At 44.3% G+C, this 15,913-nt stretch overlaps 1 protein-coding gene across 2 annotated transcripts in view; it reads right to left on the bottom strand.

The window, feature by feature from the left end:
* Positions 1–15,913, bottom strand: part of TNFRSF17 (TNF receptor superfamily member 17) — a 72,439-nt gene that overhangs the window by 49,648 nt on the left and 6,878 nt on the right. For both annotated transcript variants that reach the window (XM_032604297.1, XM_032604298.1), the window contains exon 3: positions 13,323–13,371. In XM_032604297.1, coding sequence (XP_032460188.1) covers positions 13,323–13,371 — 49 coding nt within the window. The remainder of the gene's footprint in view (positions 1–13,322; positions 13,372–15,913) is intronic.

The following is a 15,913-nucleotide window of genomic DNA, read 5'->3' as shown; positions in this document are numbered from 1 at the left end:
GCTGCAAGACCACTACTGTTTGCTGGCTTTCAGGCTATCTCTATCCATCGTGGAAACCTGGGTTCAAATCCCAGCTCTGACAGTTACTAGCTGTGTGACCTCCAGCAAGTTACTGATCTTCTTCCTAAGCTTCAGTTTACAGCCACCTAATAGGGTTGTCATGAGGAATAAATATGGTGATGCATGCAAATGGCTTAGCACAGTGTCTCACATACTATGCATCCATTACATGTTAATTACATGCTAGCAGTTGTTGTTGTTGTTGTTATTACTATTACTGTTGTCCCATCCAAGGATAAAGCGGGAGGGCAGCTGGTGGCAATAGCTTTCACAGAATCATTTAATCTCATAAAGTCCTTGATAAGGATTTTGTCATGTAGCCCAATCTCCCAGCTGATGTTTGATCCTACTAGGTTGTCTATAACACCATTCTCTTCCATCAGGTGGCCTGTTCCATCTTTTGGACCATTGGAAAGTTCTACCTTGTTGCTGAGGACATTTGGAGCTGCTTCCTGTGCTGAATGGTTTCCACTTACCCATCCAGATTCACCCTCTACCTCCTTTACCCTGCTTTCTGCCCCAGGATGCTGAGAAGTGTGGACCACATCAACAGTAGTTAATCCTTGCTCTCTTGCTCAGAGTTGGGTTCAGCCAGTTGAAGACATTGGCAGGAGAATAGCCCACAGGAGGAAAGAGGCTGGGGTATTAATATCCTTAGCTCCTTCCCTGCCAAGACACAGCATGTTGGCTGCATTCCTCTACCAAAAGCCACAGCTCTTGCCAGGCAGCCCTGTTGTACATCTATAGCTCTTTTTTCTGGGTTCTGTTAACTGGTCTCTCTGTCTGCAAATTCAAACAGGAAGGTAAGTGCTGTGATCAGGGAAGCAGAGACTGAGATGGGAGCAAAGAGAGGGGGCATCCAACTCAGACTGGGGGAATAAAGAGGGTCAGAAAATGTTTACCTACAGGCTCCTGAAATTGCGAGCCTTCTGCTTGTGATCAAAACTAGTAATTTTCCTTATGTTTAGGCCAGAAGCATCTGGGGCCGGTGAACTGGCCTGGTTTCCAGCAATTTTCCACAGGTCAAGGTGAGCTTGGGAGGGCAGGAAGCGGTTTTGCTCACTGCTATGTCCTCAGAACCCAGCACACGGCATGAGGCTGCCAAGCTGTACAACCCAGGGGCACCATGTACTTTGTATCCTCTGTGAATTGCACCCCATCCCCCAAGAAGTGCACAACACAGGGAACTCTAGCAGTAGGCACTCAATCAATACAGATCTGTCAAATAAATGGATGAAAGAATGAGCTCCAGTCCCCAAACCAAACCAGCCACAGACTCATTTCATTTGGAAGATTTCTCTATGGATCATGACAGGGAGAAAGGAAAAAAGCCTCAAGTAAGTGGCTGTGAAGTAAGTGAAAGTGGTTGCATTAGTCAGGGTTCTCCAGAAAAAGAGAACCAATAGGAGACATATATTTAAAAAAAAAAAAAAAAGGCTTATCAAAAAACAACCCGCTCCCACCAAACGCAGTATCTGTGAAATGCAATAAAACAAGGTATGCCTGAAATAATAATAAAAATGCCCCCCACACACACATAGGTTTATTTTAAGGAATTGGCTCACATGATCTCGGAGGTTGAGAAGTCCCAATGTCTACAGCTGGTGGGTTGGAAACCCAGGACAGCCAATAGTTGTAAGTTCCAGCATGAGTCCTGAGTCCCAAGGCAGGAAGAGACAGATGTCCTGGCTTGAAAACAGCCAGGCAGAGAGCATGAATTCTCCCTTACTTATCCAGTTCTCAGTCTGGAGAACTGAGTAGTTCTCCAAAGAATTGGACGAGGCCCCTCACACTGGGAAGGGCAATCCAATTTCTCAGTCTATGGATTCAATGTGAATCTCATTAAGAAATACTCTCACAGGGCTTCCCTGGTGGCACAGTGGTTAAGAATCCGCCTGCCAATGCAGGGGACACGGGTTCAAGCCCTGGTCCGGGAAGATCCCACATGCCATGGAGCAACTAAGCTTGTGCACCACAACTACTGAGCCTGCGTGCCACAACTACTGAAGCCCGCACACCTAGAGCCCATGCTCCGCAACAAGAGAAGCCACCACAATGAGAAGCCTGCGCACTGCAATGAAGGGTAGCCCCCGCTCATGGAAACTAGAGAAAGCCTGCACACAGCAACGAAGACCCAACGCAGCCAAAAATAAATAAATAAATAAGTAAATAAAATTTTTAAAAAAGAAAAAGAAATACTCTCACAGACACATTCAGAATAAGCTTGAACCAAATATCTGGGCACCCTGTGCCCACTTGAGTTGATACATAAAATTAACCATCACGGAGATAAAGCTTTCAAAAGCATTAGAGCCAAGAGTACCTGATGGCCGGAGAGTCATCCAGGCAGAGCAACAGGAGTACCTGGGCATCCAATCTTCAATCCCATCTTCCTCCCCAACCAGGAACGGTTGGTTGGTTATGCGTTTGCTCACTAGGCAGAGATGCTGGGACCACTGCCAGTTCTCTAGGAAAACATGGCAAATGGCTGGAAACAGACAAGAAATCTCTCCACCAGCCTCTGCCAGGTCTCCATGGTTGTACCTAAATGCCTCTGGGGGAGGGCAGAGCTGGAAGACAGCTGCCCTCCATTCAGGGGCCTGGGAGGCTGATGAACCTTCCACAGCTGGGCCGGTGAGGGGTGGTGTAAAGAGGAAGGGGCGGAAGACCACAAGAACTGGCTTTTATTAACCACCCAAATCTTACTAAATCCTCACAACTGCTGCCCTGCCCTCCACTCCTCCTCTCACTCTAGTTCATTTCTTGGAGCAGAAACTGAAGCCCAAAGAAGTTAAAGGACTTGCCCCATTTCACAGATGAGGAAACTGAGGTACAGGAAGGTTAGATGACTTAACCATGATCACAGAGCTGGCAAGTGGGGATACTTGAAAAGATGACGCCAGACTTTCAAAGGAGAAAGGAAAAGGGAAAAGGCCACTGGTCGGGGAGGGGATGGAGGAGAGAGCCAACCCATTCCACATTTTGACTTGTCCTTTATTTTTCATTCCTATTCACCATCCCAAACCTTCTCTGAGATGCCTTTCCTGACTCCCTCCCCTCCTCCAATTCCATCCTGCAAACTGACAGCCTCCAACGAATTTTGTTATTAACCCCAAAATTGAGAGGTTGCACACTTTAAATATCTAGATTTCTAGCCTCTCTTAAAAATGTAGGCACTTTGGTAGTCCTGGGCCAGGACTGCCCCATGGCAGGGGGAAGGGTCTGCACCATTAGCGGAGGCCTGAGCCCCACCCTCTGGGTCCCTCACCCCTCAACCTGTTTGAACTCAGTTCCTTCTTGAACTCTGTTCCAGCCACATTGTCCTTTAGACTTTTGCTCAGACATACCCCGCTCCTTTCCAACAAAGGACAGAGGCCCTGTCCTATACTCAATCTGTTCTTGGAGCCCTCCTTCCCTGGTCTCTGTCAATTGTCCCCCCACAGAGCACCCAACCCAAAAGAGCAGTATGCACCCCCCTCGTTATGGGTTGAATTGTGTCCCCCTAGAATAAGATACATTGAAGCCCTAATTCCCAGTACCTGTGATGTGACCTTATTTGGAAGTGGGGTCTTTGCTGATATAATCAGGTTAACATAAGGTCATTAGGGGGCCCCTAATCCAATACTGGTGTCCTTATAAGAAGAGGGAAATTTGGACATAGTCACACAGAGAGCAGGCCCTGTGGAAACAGAGGCAGAGATTGGAGAAATGCTTCTACAAGCCAAGGAAGGCCAAGAGTTGCCAGCTATCCCCAGAAGCTAGCAGAGGCAAGGAAGGATTCTTCCTTAGAAGAATGGCAGCTTCTGAGCCAAGTCCAACCATCCTTAGTCCAACCATCCGTGGTAAGTAGGTGGAATAACTAGTACAAACACAACCATCTAGGGTCACCTCTTTTGAAAGCATATTGTGGGTACTTCCAAAGAAGGAGGAAGTCGGGACTTCCCTGGTGGTCCAGTGGTTAAGACTTTGCACTTCCACTGCAGGGGGCGTGGGTTTGATCCCTGGTCGGAGAACTAAGTTCCCGCATGCCATGCCGTGGGGCACGGTCAAAACATTAAAGAAGAAGAAGAAAGTCACCCAAAACAGGGAGGAAGAGAGAGATAATGATGATGGTGTGCCCCAAAGCGCCAATGCCTAAATCCCTGGACAACATTCAACAGGTTTTTATTGAGCACCTACTCTGTGAATGCACCAGAGTTTAAACTCAGTGCCAATGGTTCAGCTATTCTACTTAACCCACATAAAGACTATGAGTTGATAAGGTACATCCCTCACAGGAACTGAGAGCCTTGATTGTGTTCAAAACAAGTTCAAGTGTCTCTGGCCCAGGGACGCTAGCACCCAAGAAAGCATTAACAGACCTGAAGCAAACTTTATCACCATGAATACAGTTCTTGTTATACTACTTCCTTCTCAAATGTTCTACTGCAAATTTCTGCAGGAAGATCCCGAAGGCACTGACAACAATGATGATAATAATGGCAACAATAATAATAGCTAATATTTACAGAGGGATTAGTCTTATATTCCTGATGCCCACTAGGCATTTTTACATTCATTTTCTCATTAAAGGGAGGCTATGATTATTATCGTGTCTCTTTATAGATGAACCTGATGCACACAGAGATCTGATTACTTATTCAGGCTGGTACATGGTGAAACAAAATCTCTCTGAGTCTAGGGCTTTAGACCATTATTTTTTTTTCCTCTATCTTATGCTTTAGTTTAAAAAAATTTTTTTTAGTAGGGGAGTGACAGGATCAGATTGGAGCTTTTTTTTTTTTTAAATCCTTTCATTTATTTATTCATTTATTTATTTAGGCCACGCCTTGCTGGCATGCAGGATCTTAGTTCTCCAACCAGGGATCGAACCCATGCCCCCTGAGTTGGAAGCATGGAGTCTTAACCCCTGGACTGCCAGGGAAGTCCCTAATTTAAAATTTTTGTGTATGTTTTATAATGTACATAATATATTAGTGCCATAGGACATGTTACAAAATAAACAACTAAATATTAGGCACACACTGAAGTTTGGGTTCAACCTCAGAATTCAACCAGAATCTTAATTGACTGTAGACCCCTATTTTTTATGCTATCTTCCTAAAACTGGACCATCCATTCATGACAGCTGATGCAAGAGAATAAAATAAATGTCACGTAGATACAAGAAAAGTGGGAAGCCGGTTCACTGTCACAAAGACAAAGCCATTTTCATTTGAATATCACTGCCCAGATCTGCACAAGTCTTCTGTATCCCTGCTACATCTAACACTTCAAGGCCGAAAAACTATGGGCAAGTGGAGACAAAAACCAAATGCATCTTCAGAAAAAAATATTCAATAACAAGGGTACAAATATTTATCCAGGAAGTATCAGAAAATATCAGGCAAATTATCATTCTCTGATTTTATGTTTAATTAGAAACTGGAAACACTCAGTTTCCTTTCAAATGAAGTTTGGTTTGCTAACTGGAAATCAGCCAGTCTTTCCACCAAGTAATTATACGCAGACTCTAATCGCCTGTCTGGAAGTGAGGTGCAAGCTTGCTGAGTCGAATGCCGCTGCTGCTATTCTTTTCTTTTTAAGATTTTTAATTTTATGTATTTATTTACTTATTTTGGCTGTGTTGGGTCTTTGTTGCTGCATGCGGGCTTTCTCTAGTTGCGGCGAGTGGAGGCCACTCTTTGTTGCGGTGCGCGGGCTTCTCATTGTGGTGGTTTCTCTTGTTGCGGAGCATGGGCTCTAGGTGCACAGGCTTCAGTAGTGGTGGCACACGGGCTCAGTAGTTGTGGCGCACGGGCTTAGCTGCTCCACGGCATGTGGGATCTTCCCGGACCATGAATTCAACCCGTGTCCCCTGCACTGGAAGGTGGATTCTTATCCACTGTGCCACCAGGTAAGTCCCTACTGCTGTTATTAGCTTGGTGACATTAATAGTGTTTAGTAAGAGCCTCGAGGATTAGCACCCGCCAGCTGGGCTAATCTGACAAAGGCAATTGAAACCCCAAAGAAACAGGACATAATTATAATTTACACTGTGGGCAGCAGTGTAAGCAGTGCAACTGCTCCACAAGGCATTAGGGAATGTGGGTTGAAAGGGTCTGAAAATATATATATTCTTTGACCCAGAAGTTCACATCCAGGAATTTATTTTATAGAATTAAGGAAGCCGTCAAAGATTTGGTTACAAGAATGTTCATCATCATGTTGTTTAAAACTGTGAGAAATTGGTTTAATCAACTGTATAGAGCATCTATACAATGGAGTACTATGTAGCTGTGAAAAAAAGATGCTACAGAACTAGACACCCTGACGCATAAAGAAGAGACTTTTTTTCAAAGAAGATCTGCAAATGGCAACAAACACTTTAAAAATGTTTAACATCACTAATCATTACAGAAATGCCAATCAAAACTGCAATGAGACACCATTTCACACCCACTAGGATGGCTACTATTAAAAAAAAAGGAAAACCAAAACAGAAAACAAGTGTTGATGAGGATGTGGAGAAGTCGGAACACTTATGCGCTATTGGTGGGTATATAACAGGGTGCAGCCACTGTGGGAAACGGTACGGTGATTCCTCCAAAATTTTAACTTAGAAGTACTATATGATTCCGCATTTCCACTTCTGGGTATATACGCAAAAGAATTGAAAGCACGGACTCGCTACAACATGCGTGAACCTAGAGGACATTCTGCTAAGTGAAATAAGCCAAACACAAAAAAGGTAAATACTTTATGACTCCCATATACCCTTTTCTGTAGAGCAGAGATCTACTGATCAAACCAGCACAGGATTCCAATCGCCTCAGCAGTGACATTTTTCTAGGTACAGTAATGAACTGACATTTTTCTTTCTATATCAGGTTCTTAAGATTTTCGTAATTATGAGTCAGTCTTTGAGTCTAATAACCTCTGAATGATATTATGTGCTGAATAATTAAATTATAATGGAACACAGATAGAGATGCCTCGGATCTCCTTATCTCACATTTTAACTGATGGCGCGGTCATTATAAAATGACTAAGGGTGAGGAATATGAGAGAGAGGAGTAGAAGACAAACACACCCCTTCTTCTCTCTGCAAAGCCTTTCTAGCAACCTCTCCCCTCAACCATCCAAGCTATCTCCCAGTACTGAGATGTTGCAAGATCACCCTTGACTTAAACCCCAGTCTCATATGAATTACCACAAAAGCATCTTATTCTCTGATAACACATCTCACATCAGGCTCTGTAACTTAAGACTCCACTAGGGGGTACTTCCCTGGTGGCACAATGGATAAGAATCCACCTGCCAATGCAGGGGACACAGATTCGATCCCTGGTCCAGGAAGATCCCACGTGCCACGGAGCAACTAAGCCCATGCGCCACAACTACTGAGCCTGTGCTCTAGAGCCCGCAAGCCACAACTACTGAGCCCACATGCTACAACTACTGAAGCCCATGCGCCTAGAGCCCGTGCTCTGCAACAGGAGAAGCCACCGCAATGAGAAACCACGCACCTCAACGAAGAGTAGCCCCTGCTCGCTGCAACTAGAGGAAGCCCAGGCACAGCAACAAAGACCCAATGTAGCCAAAAATAAATTATTAAAAAAAAAAAAAAGACTCCATGAGGAATCCTGTAGCCTTTCCAGCTTCACATGACGCCCCCTCCTCTCTGCTTTTGTTCATTTGGGTGTGACTCCACTTCCTCTTTGCACATCAAATAACTGACTTGTTTTCCAGGTATGCAGAGGAAGACTCAGAGTGGGAAACAGAGATATTTTGTAGATCTTCTAAACTGACTCTCCACCTATTACAGACTGACTGTGTGCCACTCCACAATTACCAGTCCCCTGCTGCGCCCTTAGTATGAATTTTGATGTCCTCTGATGACCCTTATCAACATTCTCAAAGCCATACATCATGACCTGGATGCATCCCTAGAAAGCAAACACAGCAGAGTACTCGTTGTCTGGGGCTACTGATCCCTTGGACTGTTCTCTGGGGCTGAATCAGATGTCAGCTCAAGGAGTTGCATTTCTACCTCCTTAAATTCCCTCTACAACTTTCCATAACATAAACTTTGCCTACTCACACTGTTCAGGAGTGAAAGATCATCAGGGTCTCAGGCCACAAAGGTCAGTTGCTATTTCCAGAAGCCTGGCATGGTACATGAAATGATTTAGGAGGAATATGAGAAGACTGTGTATGATAAAGAGGCATGCTATTAAATAACATTAAGTCACACAGTGCGACAATTATTCTCCACTCAATTACCCTTTGATTAGTTCTAGAAGACAGTCCCTGGTGAATTCTACCCTGTTTTTAATGCATCTCCAAGGCCTGCTAACCTCCACCTTGAACACAGATAAAGTGGATCTCAAGCAGGTAACAGTATCTGGCCAAAATGTAATAATATTTTGTTTCATTTGTATATAGTTTTTTTTTTTTTTTTTAATTTTATTTATTTATTTATCTTTGGCTACGTTGGGTCTTCGTTTCTGCGCGAGGGCTTTCTCCAGTTGCGGCGAGCGGGGGCCACTCTTCATCGCGGTGCGCGGGCCTCTCACTATCGCGGCCTCTCTTGTTGCGGAGCACAGGCTCCAGACGCGCAGGCTCAGCAGCTGTGGCTCACGGGCCTAGCCGCTCCGCGGCATGTGGGATCCTCCCAGACCAGGGCTCGAACCCGTGTCCCCTGCATCGGCAGGCGGACTCTCAACCACTGCGCCACCAGGGAAGCCCTGTATGTAGTTTTTAAATTATCTTTTTTTCATGGTACGGGAGGCTTGTTTTCTATTTACTATAGTAAATAAAGTTTCCTTTTAAAATAAACTTGGTGAAGAAAGGGTGTCTATTTAAAGAAAAAAGCATTAAGTAAATAATAGTACAGATGGTAAGCACAGATGGCAAAAATGTGAAGACTGAAGCTGGGGTCCTGGTTTGGGGTCAGATGCAATAGCACAGGGAGATCAACTCAGTGCTTTGTGTCCCCCTAGAGGGATAGGATAGGGAGGGTGGGAGGGAGATGCAAGAGGGAGGGGATATGGGGATATATGTATACGTATAGCTGATTTACTTTGTTATACAGCAGAAACTAACACACCATTGTAAAGCAATTATACTCCAATAAAGATGTAAAAAAAAAAAAACAAAAAAGAATGGCCTAGGTTTGAATTTTGGCTGTGCCACTTGGTAGCTCTGGGATCCTGGGCCAGTTATTTCACTTGTTTGAGGGGATAATCCATTCCCTATGGAGTAGCTGCATGGATTAAATATGTAAGCGCATCACCGAGCAAGGTATGTGACTCATAAAAGCAGCCCATTCAATGGATACTTTTGGTATGACTATTGCCCCGCCTAACTCTGGACCACAAGCTGTGTTTGCTTTCCAGACTGAGGAGTCTGCCCCCACAAGGATCCATCCCTGGCCACATAAGCAACACAGAAAAGGCTGCTTCTGGATGAGCCCCACACTGGCACACCTGGATGCTCTCTGCCTTCATCTCTTCCGTGGTCATCCATCAGTGGACTCTCCCAGCTCCTGACCTTCCCTCCTGAGTGCAGACAGCCCGATCTTTTCATTCATTTCTTCATTAATGGGACACGTACTTATTAAGCGCCTGTCAGGCACAGGGGAGACAGCACTGACCGTGGAAGCCGAGCCGCAGCTCTCAGAGCACCTCCACTGTGGATGAATGCAGATGAGCAGTAATCAAGAAGACACAGACATGGAGCACTTTCAGATAGTTTGTGCCCTGATCTCCTCCTGAAAAGGACACTTGCTTACAATGTGAGAGCAGAAACAAGAAGGCAGAAGACAGCTTTTCCCCAGCTCAGCGGGGAATGTGCATGTCAGATGACAGAAATTTTTTGTCACTCTACACGTGTCCAAGAATGACCAAGAAAGTGTTTCGAGTATTGATTTGGGGGTTACAAATAAATTCTAGTGAGCAGACGTATTCGCAATATCAAATCTGCAAATAATGAGGACTGACTGTAAATGAGTGTGATGTGATAGACAGTGAGGGGGAGGAGGTTTCAATTTTCAATGGGGAATCTCTCTGAGGAAGAGGTAACATCTCAGCTGAAACTTGAATGATGAGATGAAGCCAGTCATGTGAGGTTCAGGGGACACAGTGTGCCAGGCAGAAGGAGCAGCAAGAGTACAGGATGGGAGAAAGAAACAAGCTTGGCGAGTCGGGGAATCAGAAAGGAGCAGCTGAAGTGTAGAGAGTAGCCCGTGATGGGGAGAGAGGCAGGAGATGAAGTTGCAGAAGTGAGGTTGGGGTGGGTTGGTCCTCAAGCCCACATAGATCCTGGCCCATCACCTATATAAAACTCAGATCTTCCTCTAGACAAGGGGCTCCTTTCTGGCCACCCCCATGGTCCTACCCTCAGCTCCTACCTCTGATGGACCCTCCCAAGTAGCCCTGGCTGGCTCCCCCTGGCAGCCCAGACCCTGCTCTCTCTCTACCTTGGGCATGCTAACAAGTAGGAAGTTCTTTCTTATGTATAACCTAAATCAGTGTTGCAACAATTCAAATCCATTTTCTGTTGTCTTAAGTAACACTATAGGAGAGTTACCATCACCATCCTTAATATATTACAATTCCTTAACATATTACAATTAGCACTTTCTGAGCACAAGCAATATGCTAAGAGCTTTAAGGGAAAAGGCTCAGAGAGGTTAAGTAACTTGTCAAAAGTCACACAGCTAAATGCTGCAGGAAGATTCAGACCCAGTTCTATCTAACTCCAAGCTGAACTCTTTCTGTTATGTTCTACTTCCCTCCCCTGGCTCTTCTCAAACGTACAGACTCTCAACACTTCTCTTTATGGATGGTCACAATAACCTGATTTATCTATATATAAACAACTAGGTGGCTTTTCTTGTTCCCCAGACCTTGCCCTGTACAGGTTGAATCAAGAGTCAGTCTCTATACACACTACTATATACAAAATAGATAACCAACAAGGACCTACTGTATAGCACAGGGAACTATACTCAATATCTTGTAATAACCTATAAGAGAATATAAAATATATATATATATATGTATAACTAAATCACTTTGCTGTACACCTGAAACTAACACAACATTGTAAATCAACCATATTCCAATATAAATAAATAAACAGAGTCAGTCTCTACGGCTTATTCTTATTTGCAAAGTTTGTAATCAGCAAGAGTCGGTTCAGTGTATAACCAACGGCATATTAACATTATTTAAATCCTGAAAATAGTAGATGTGAAATAACATTTGTTAAATGAATGACAAACCAGGAAGGATCACATTCTGCTAGTTTGGCTGAGGGGACAAATGACGTGGCATTTGTCAGGCAGTAGCCATGCCCTGGCATTTGTCACGCTGTGTCCACGTTGGGTGGACATTCTGCTACCCTTCAATAATTAGGTCATTTTCAATAAATAAAACTTATTCTGCTATAGAATTATTGGACCATACACTTCCCCAAGGTCTCTATGAATTATGCATATTATGCAGAGTTTATATGGAGGATCATTTCTCTGTGCTGAGTAATTGGACCTAAATATTGTGAGAAGTCCATGCAGCCTTCCTCAATCAACAAATCTTGATATCCTTTCTCCCTTCTCCCCTTTTTATATCTTGGTTTCTGACTTTTCTCTTGTTTCATGCTTTTTGGCATTATTGTCCCTACTGTTTTATTGTAAAATGCTTCCAAACTTCTTTGGAAATTGATAGGGTTTCGCATCAGTGACATTTTTAGAATGTGCGGCCATCCTGTTGGAATCAGTGAAGGTTTTAAAACCACAGATTTGTTTTTAATCCAACTGATCAGAAAACAGCTTATTTGTTAAAGCAAAGCTTTAAAAGATTCTTTACAGGAGCTAGTTTGTGCAGTTTCTGATTGAGTCCCTATGCAAGACACACGAGTGATGTTAGCATTATGTGTGAAGATGTGTGGAGGATGAGCCCCAGCTTTGCAGTCTGACAGATCCGGGTTCAAGTCATTCAATTTCTCTGAAGTTGAATTTTCTCCCTTTGACAATGGAGATATGACCCTTCAGGGCTGTTGTGACACTAAAGATAAATAAATTTTGAAGTTACAGTAAAGATAATAACCGTAAGAGCCAGCAATTCCACTTCTGGGTATATACCCCAAAGAATCGAGAGCCAGGACTCAAAGATACTTGTATACCAATGTTCACAGCAGCATTATTCACAATAGCCAAAAGGTGGAAACCACCAAGTGTCCATCAACAGGTGAAAGTGTTAGGGGAAACACTAACTGAAACCCTAACTGAAACCCTGGCCAGGCAAGATAGTAGCCACTTGCATGAGTTATCTTACAACAGCAGGTCCTGGTAAGGAAAGCGGAACTAACAAGCTACCACCAAGAATTCGGGAAAGGTCAAAAGGAGAGACTCTAGTCCATATGTCCTACCAACCTCCCAGAATCCTTCTCACTGGAATCCGTCTTGGCTGAGCGATGTGTGCGCCACCAGGAAGGACCCTGAGTCAGAATGATTGGCCAGCGACAACCTGGAAACTAACCCCATCACCATAAAACCTGAGACTGCAAGTCACGTGGCAGAGCAGTTCTCCTGGGTTCCCTTACCCTGCTGCTCTCCTCCCGGGCGCCCCTTCCCAATAAAGTCTCTTGCTTTATCAGCACGTGTGTCTCCTCGGACAATTCATTTCCAAGTGTTAGACAAGAACCCACTCTGGGGCCCTGGAAGGGGTCCCCCTTCCTGCAACAAATGGATAAACAAAATGTGGTATAAACCTACAATGGAATATTATTCAGCCTCACAAAGGAATCAGATTCTGATACAACATGGTTGAACCTTGAAAACATGCTAAGTGAAATTCACCAGACACAAAGGGACAAATACTGTATGATTCTACATATGAGGTGCCTAGCATAGGCAAATTAATAGAGACAGAAAATAAAATAGAGGTTATCGGGGGCTGGGGGAAGGGAGTTATGGTTTACAAAGTTTCTGTTAGGGATGATGAAAAAGTTCTGGAGATGGATGGTGGTGAGGGTTGCAGAACAGTATGGATGTACTTAATGCCACTGAACTAAAAGTGATTAAAATGGTAAATTTTTGTTAGATATATTTTACCCCAATTCTTTAAAAATAAAAAATTAAAGATAATAAAGATAGTTATTTTTGTTAATAAATTATAATTGCTGTCATTACATATTTGTATAATATATACATGATTTAGTAGGCTAGCTGTGCAGCTTAAAACTACTGAACCTAGTCGGAGTTTTCCTCGTCTTACCTGTACCAGACCTTTCTCAGCAAGGGGTCTGTAGAAACGTGCGGGGACCCTGGAAAGAAAGGTGCAGGCTCTTAGGTGTAAAACATCACAAGCACTATGGTAATACCTCAGGAATAATGAACGCTGATTTCTGCAGAATGAATCAACTTTTCATCTGAGTCAGCTGATTACTATCAGACTTTCTGTGCTCTCTGTTATGGGTCTTTTACATTCACAAAGGGAATGTAATGAGATAATCATTAGCCCTCAGACAGCTATCTCAAATGTAAATCAATAAGCCCGTGGAACCTGGGGACTGCTGCTATTTAGACACCTTTTTTTTTTTTTTTTTGCGGTACGCGGGCCTCTCACTGCTGTGGTCTCTCCCGTTGCGGAGCACAGGCTCCAGACACGCAGGCTCAGTGGCCATGGCTCACGGGCCCAGCCGCTCCGTGGCATATGGGATCTTCCCGAACCGGGGCACGAACCCGTGACCCCTGCATCGGCAGGCGGACTCTCAACCACTGCGCCACCAGGGAAGCCCTAGACACCTTTTAATGGCCAACCTCTGCTAACCCAGGGAGAGAGTTGGGCCATGCTGGCTGAGGAAACAGGCAGCTCTTAGGGTGGTCCTGGTAGTTTCATTCTGCTTCAGGGGGCCAAACCCATTTACAGGGAACCCCAGGAGGTCCGCGATCATTAAACTTCTTGGATTTTGGCCACGGAGGGCACTGGGATTACCTTGACTAAGATCTCTGAATACAAGCATTTCCTTCAGATGAATGGGCAAAGTGACATAAAAGATTTACTCACAGAAGCATCTCTGATTCCTGGGGAAACCAGAACAACGAGTTTTCCTAGCAGTTCATTGGGAAGGTGGTTAACACACAGGAGCCGGTGAGGAGGCCAATTTCAGGACAAGAACCAGTTGATTAACCAAGACGGAGTTCTCAGGCTCAAAGTCATTGTGATCTTGTTGGCATCACCAAGTTTTAACAACATTGTAAGCAGATAGGGTAGGGTCCCCAGAGAAACAGAAACAGGCATGGCTTTCTTGACATAAAAGAAGGCATTTTGGGTCTAAGCCATTTTGTGACCTAAGCCTGGCCACAAAGCTTGCCCTTGAACAGGTCTCAGTAATTAGTGATCTTAAGGGAAGTGAGGGAATGCAGGAACAAAGGAAAAACAGTCAAGAAACAATAGTTCAGCGATAAAACAGAGTCCTAGTTCCTTCTCAAGGGATACACATCACAATCTAATACAGTCTTTGAGTTCTGCAGGAACTCAGGTGGAGGACAGAATGATGTTGACCCTCGTGACTTCAATCAACTGAAGATTGGAGTCTGTTGACCTTGGCCCCAATTCTATGCTAACTTCTCCTCTTCGCAAGCTCCTTCATGAATATGCATGTACCCTTAGCTTAAAACCTCCCCAATTTTGCTGTTCAGGGAGACACTGCTTTGGGAAAGATCCCCGGTGTTTTCTATACTTGCTGCAGATGATAAATCCTTCCTTTCCCTGCTCTTTGGCTTGGTTGTGTCTTTTGGCTGGACACCCACCCAGAGGTGAATCGAGTTTTTCAGGTAACAATATCACTGTCATCATCATCATCGTCATCTGCTATCAATTCAGTCTTCCCTTACCTTTTTTTAAAAAATTTTATTTATTTTATTTTTGGCTGTGTTGGGTCTTTGCTGCTGCACGCGGGCTTTTCTCTAGTTGCAGCGAGCAGGGGCTACTCTTCCTTGTGGTGCACGGGCTTCTCATTGCAGTGGCTTGTTGCGGAGCACCAGCTCTAGGAGCGTGGGTTTCAGTAGTTGCAGCATGCAGGCTCAGTAGTTGTGGCTTGCGGCTCTAGAGCGCAGGCTCAGTAGTTGTGGCACACAGGCTTAGCTGCTCTACACCATGTGGGATCTTCCCGGACCAGGGCTCGAACCTGTGTCCCCTCTATTGGCAGGCAGATTCTTAACCACTGTGCCACCAGGAAAGCCCTTTTCCCTTTCCTTTTAAATCTTTTACAATGCAATCTTCTTTGTGAAGAATTGTTTATGTATTTGTGACTCATTGAGACCCCTTTTGATGTCACCTCTTAGGTCATTTCATTTCAAACTGCATTTCCATTAACCTAGACTTAAAAAACAAACAGGGACTTCCCTGGTGGTCTAGTGGTAAAGAATCCGCCTGCCAACGTGGGTTCGATCCCTTGTCAGGGAACTAGGACCCCATGTGCCATGCGGCAATTAAGCCTGTGTGCCACAACTATTGAACTCGTGTGCCTCAACTAGAGAGCCCATGTGCCGCAAACTACAGACCCTACGTGCTCTGCAGCCCGCGCCACAACTACAGAGAGAAAACCCACACGCCACAACTAGAGAGAAGCCTCCACGCCACAACGAAGACCCGACACAGCCAAATAAATAAATATTTAAAAATAAATAAATAAAAACCAAACAAATACCACGAAGTTTGGTGATGGTGTCACACCTGTGAATATACTAAAAACCAATGAGTTGTACGCTTTATTGTTGATTTTTAAATATTTATTTAATTTATTTATTTGGTTGCGCTGGATCTTAGTTGCAGCTCACGGTCTCCTTAGTTGCAGCTTGCTG

This window comes from Phocoena sinus, chromosome 15 (assembly GCF_008692025.1).
Source record: "Phocoena sinus isolate mPhoSin1 chromosome 15, mPhoSin1.pri, whole genome shotgun sequence".
Classification (NCBI taxonomy): Eukaryota; Metazoa; Chordata; class Mammalia; order Artiodactyla; family Phocoenidae; genus Phocoena; species Phocoena sinus.
This window is presented reverse-complemented; position numbering and strand designations above follow the sequence as displayed.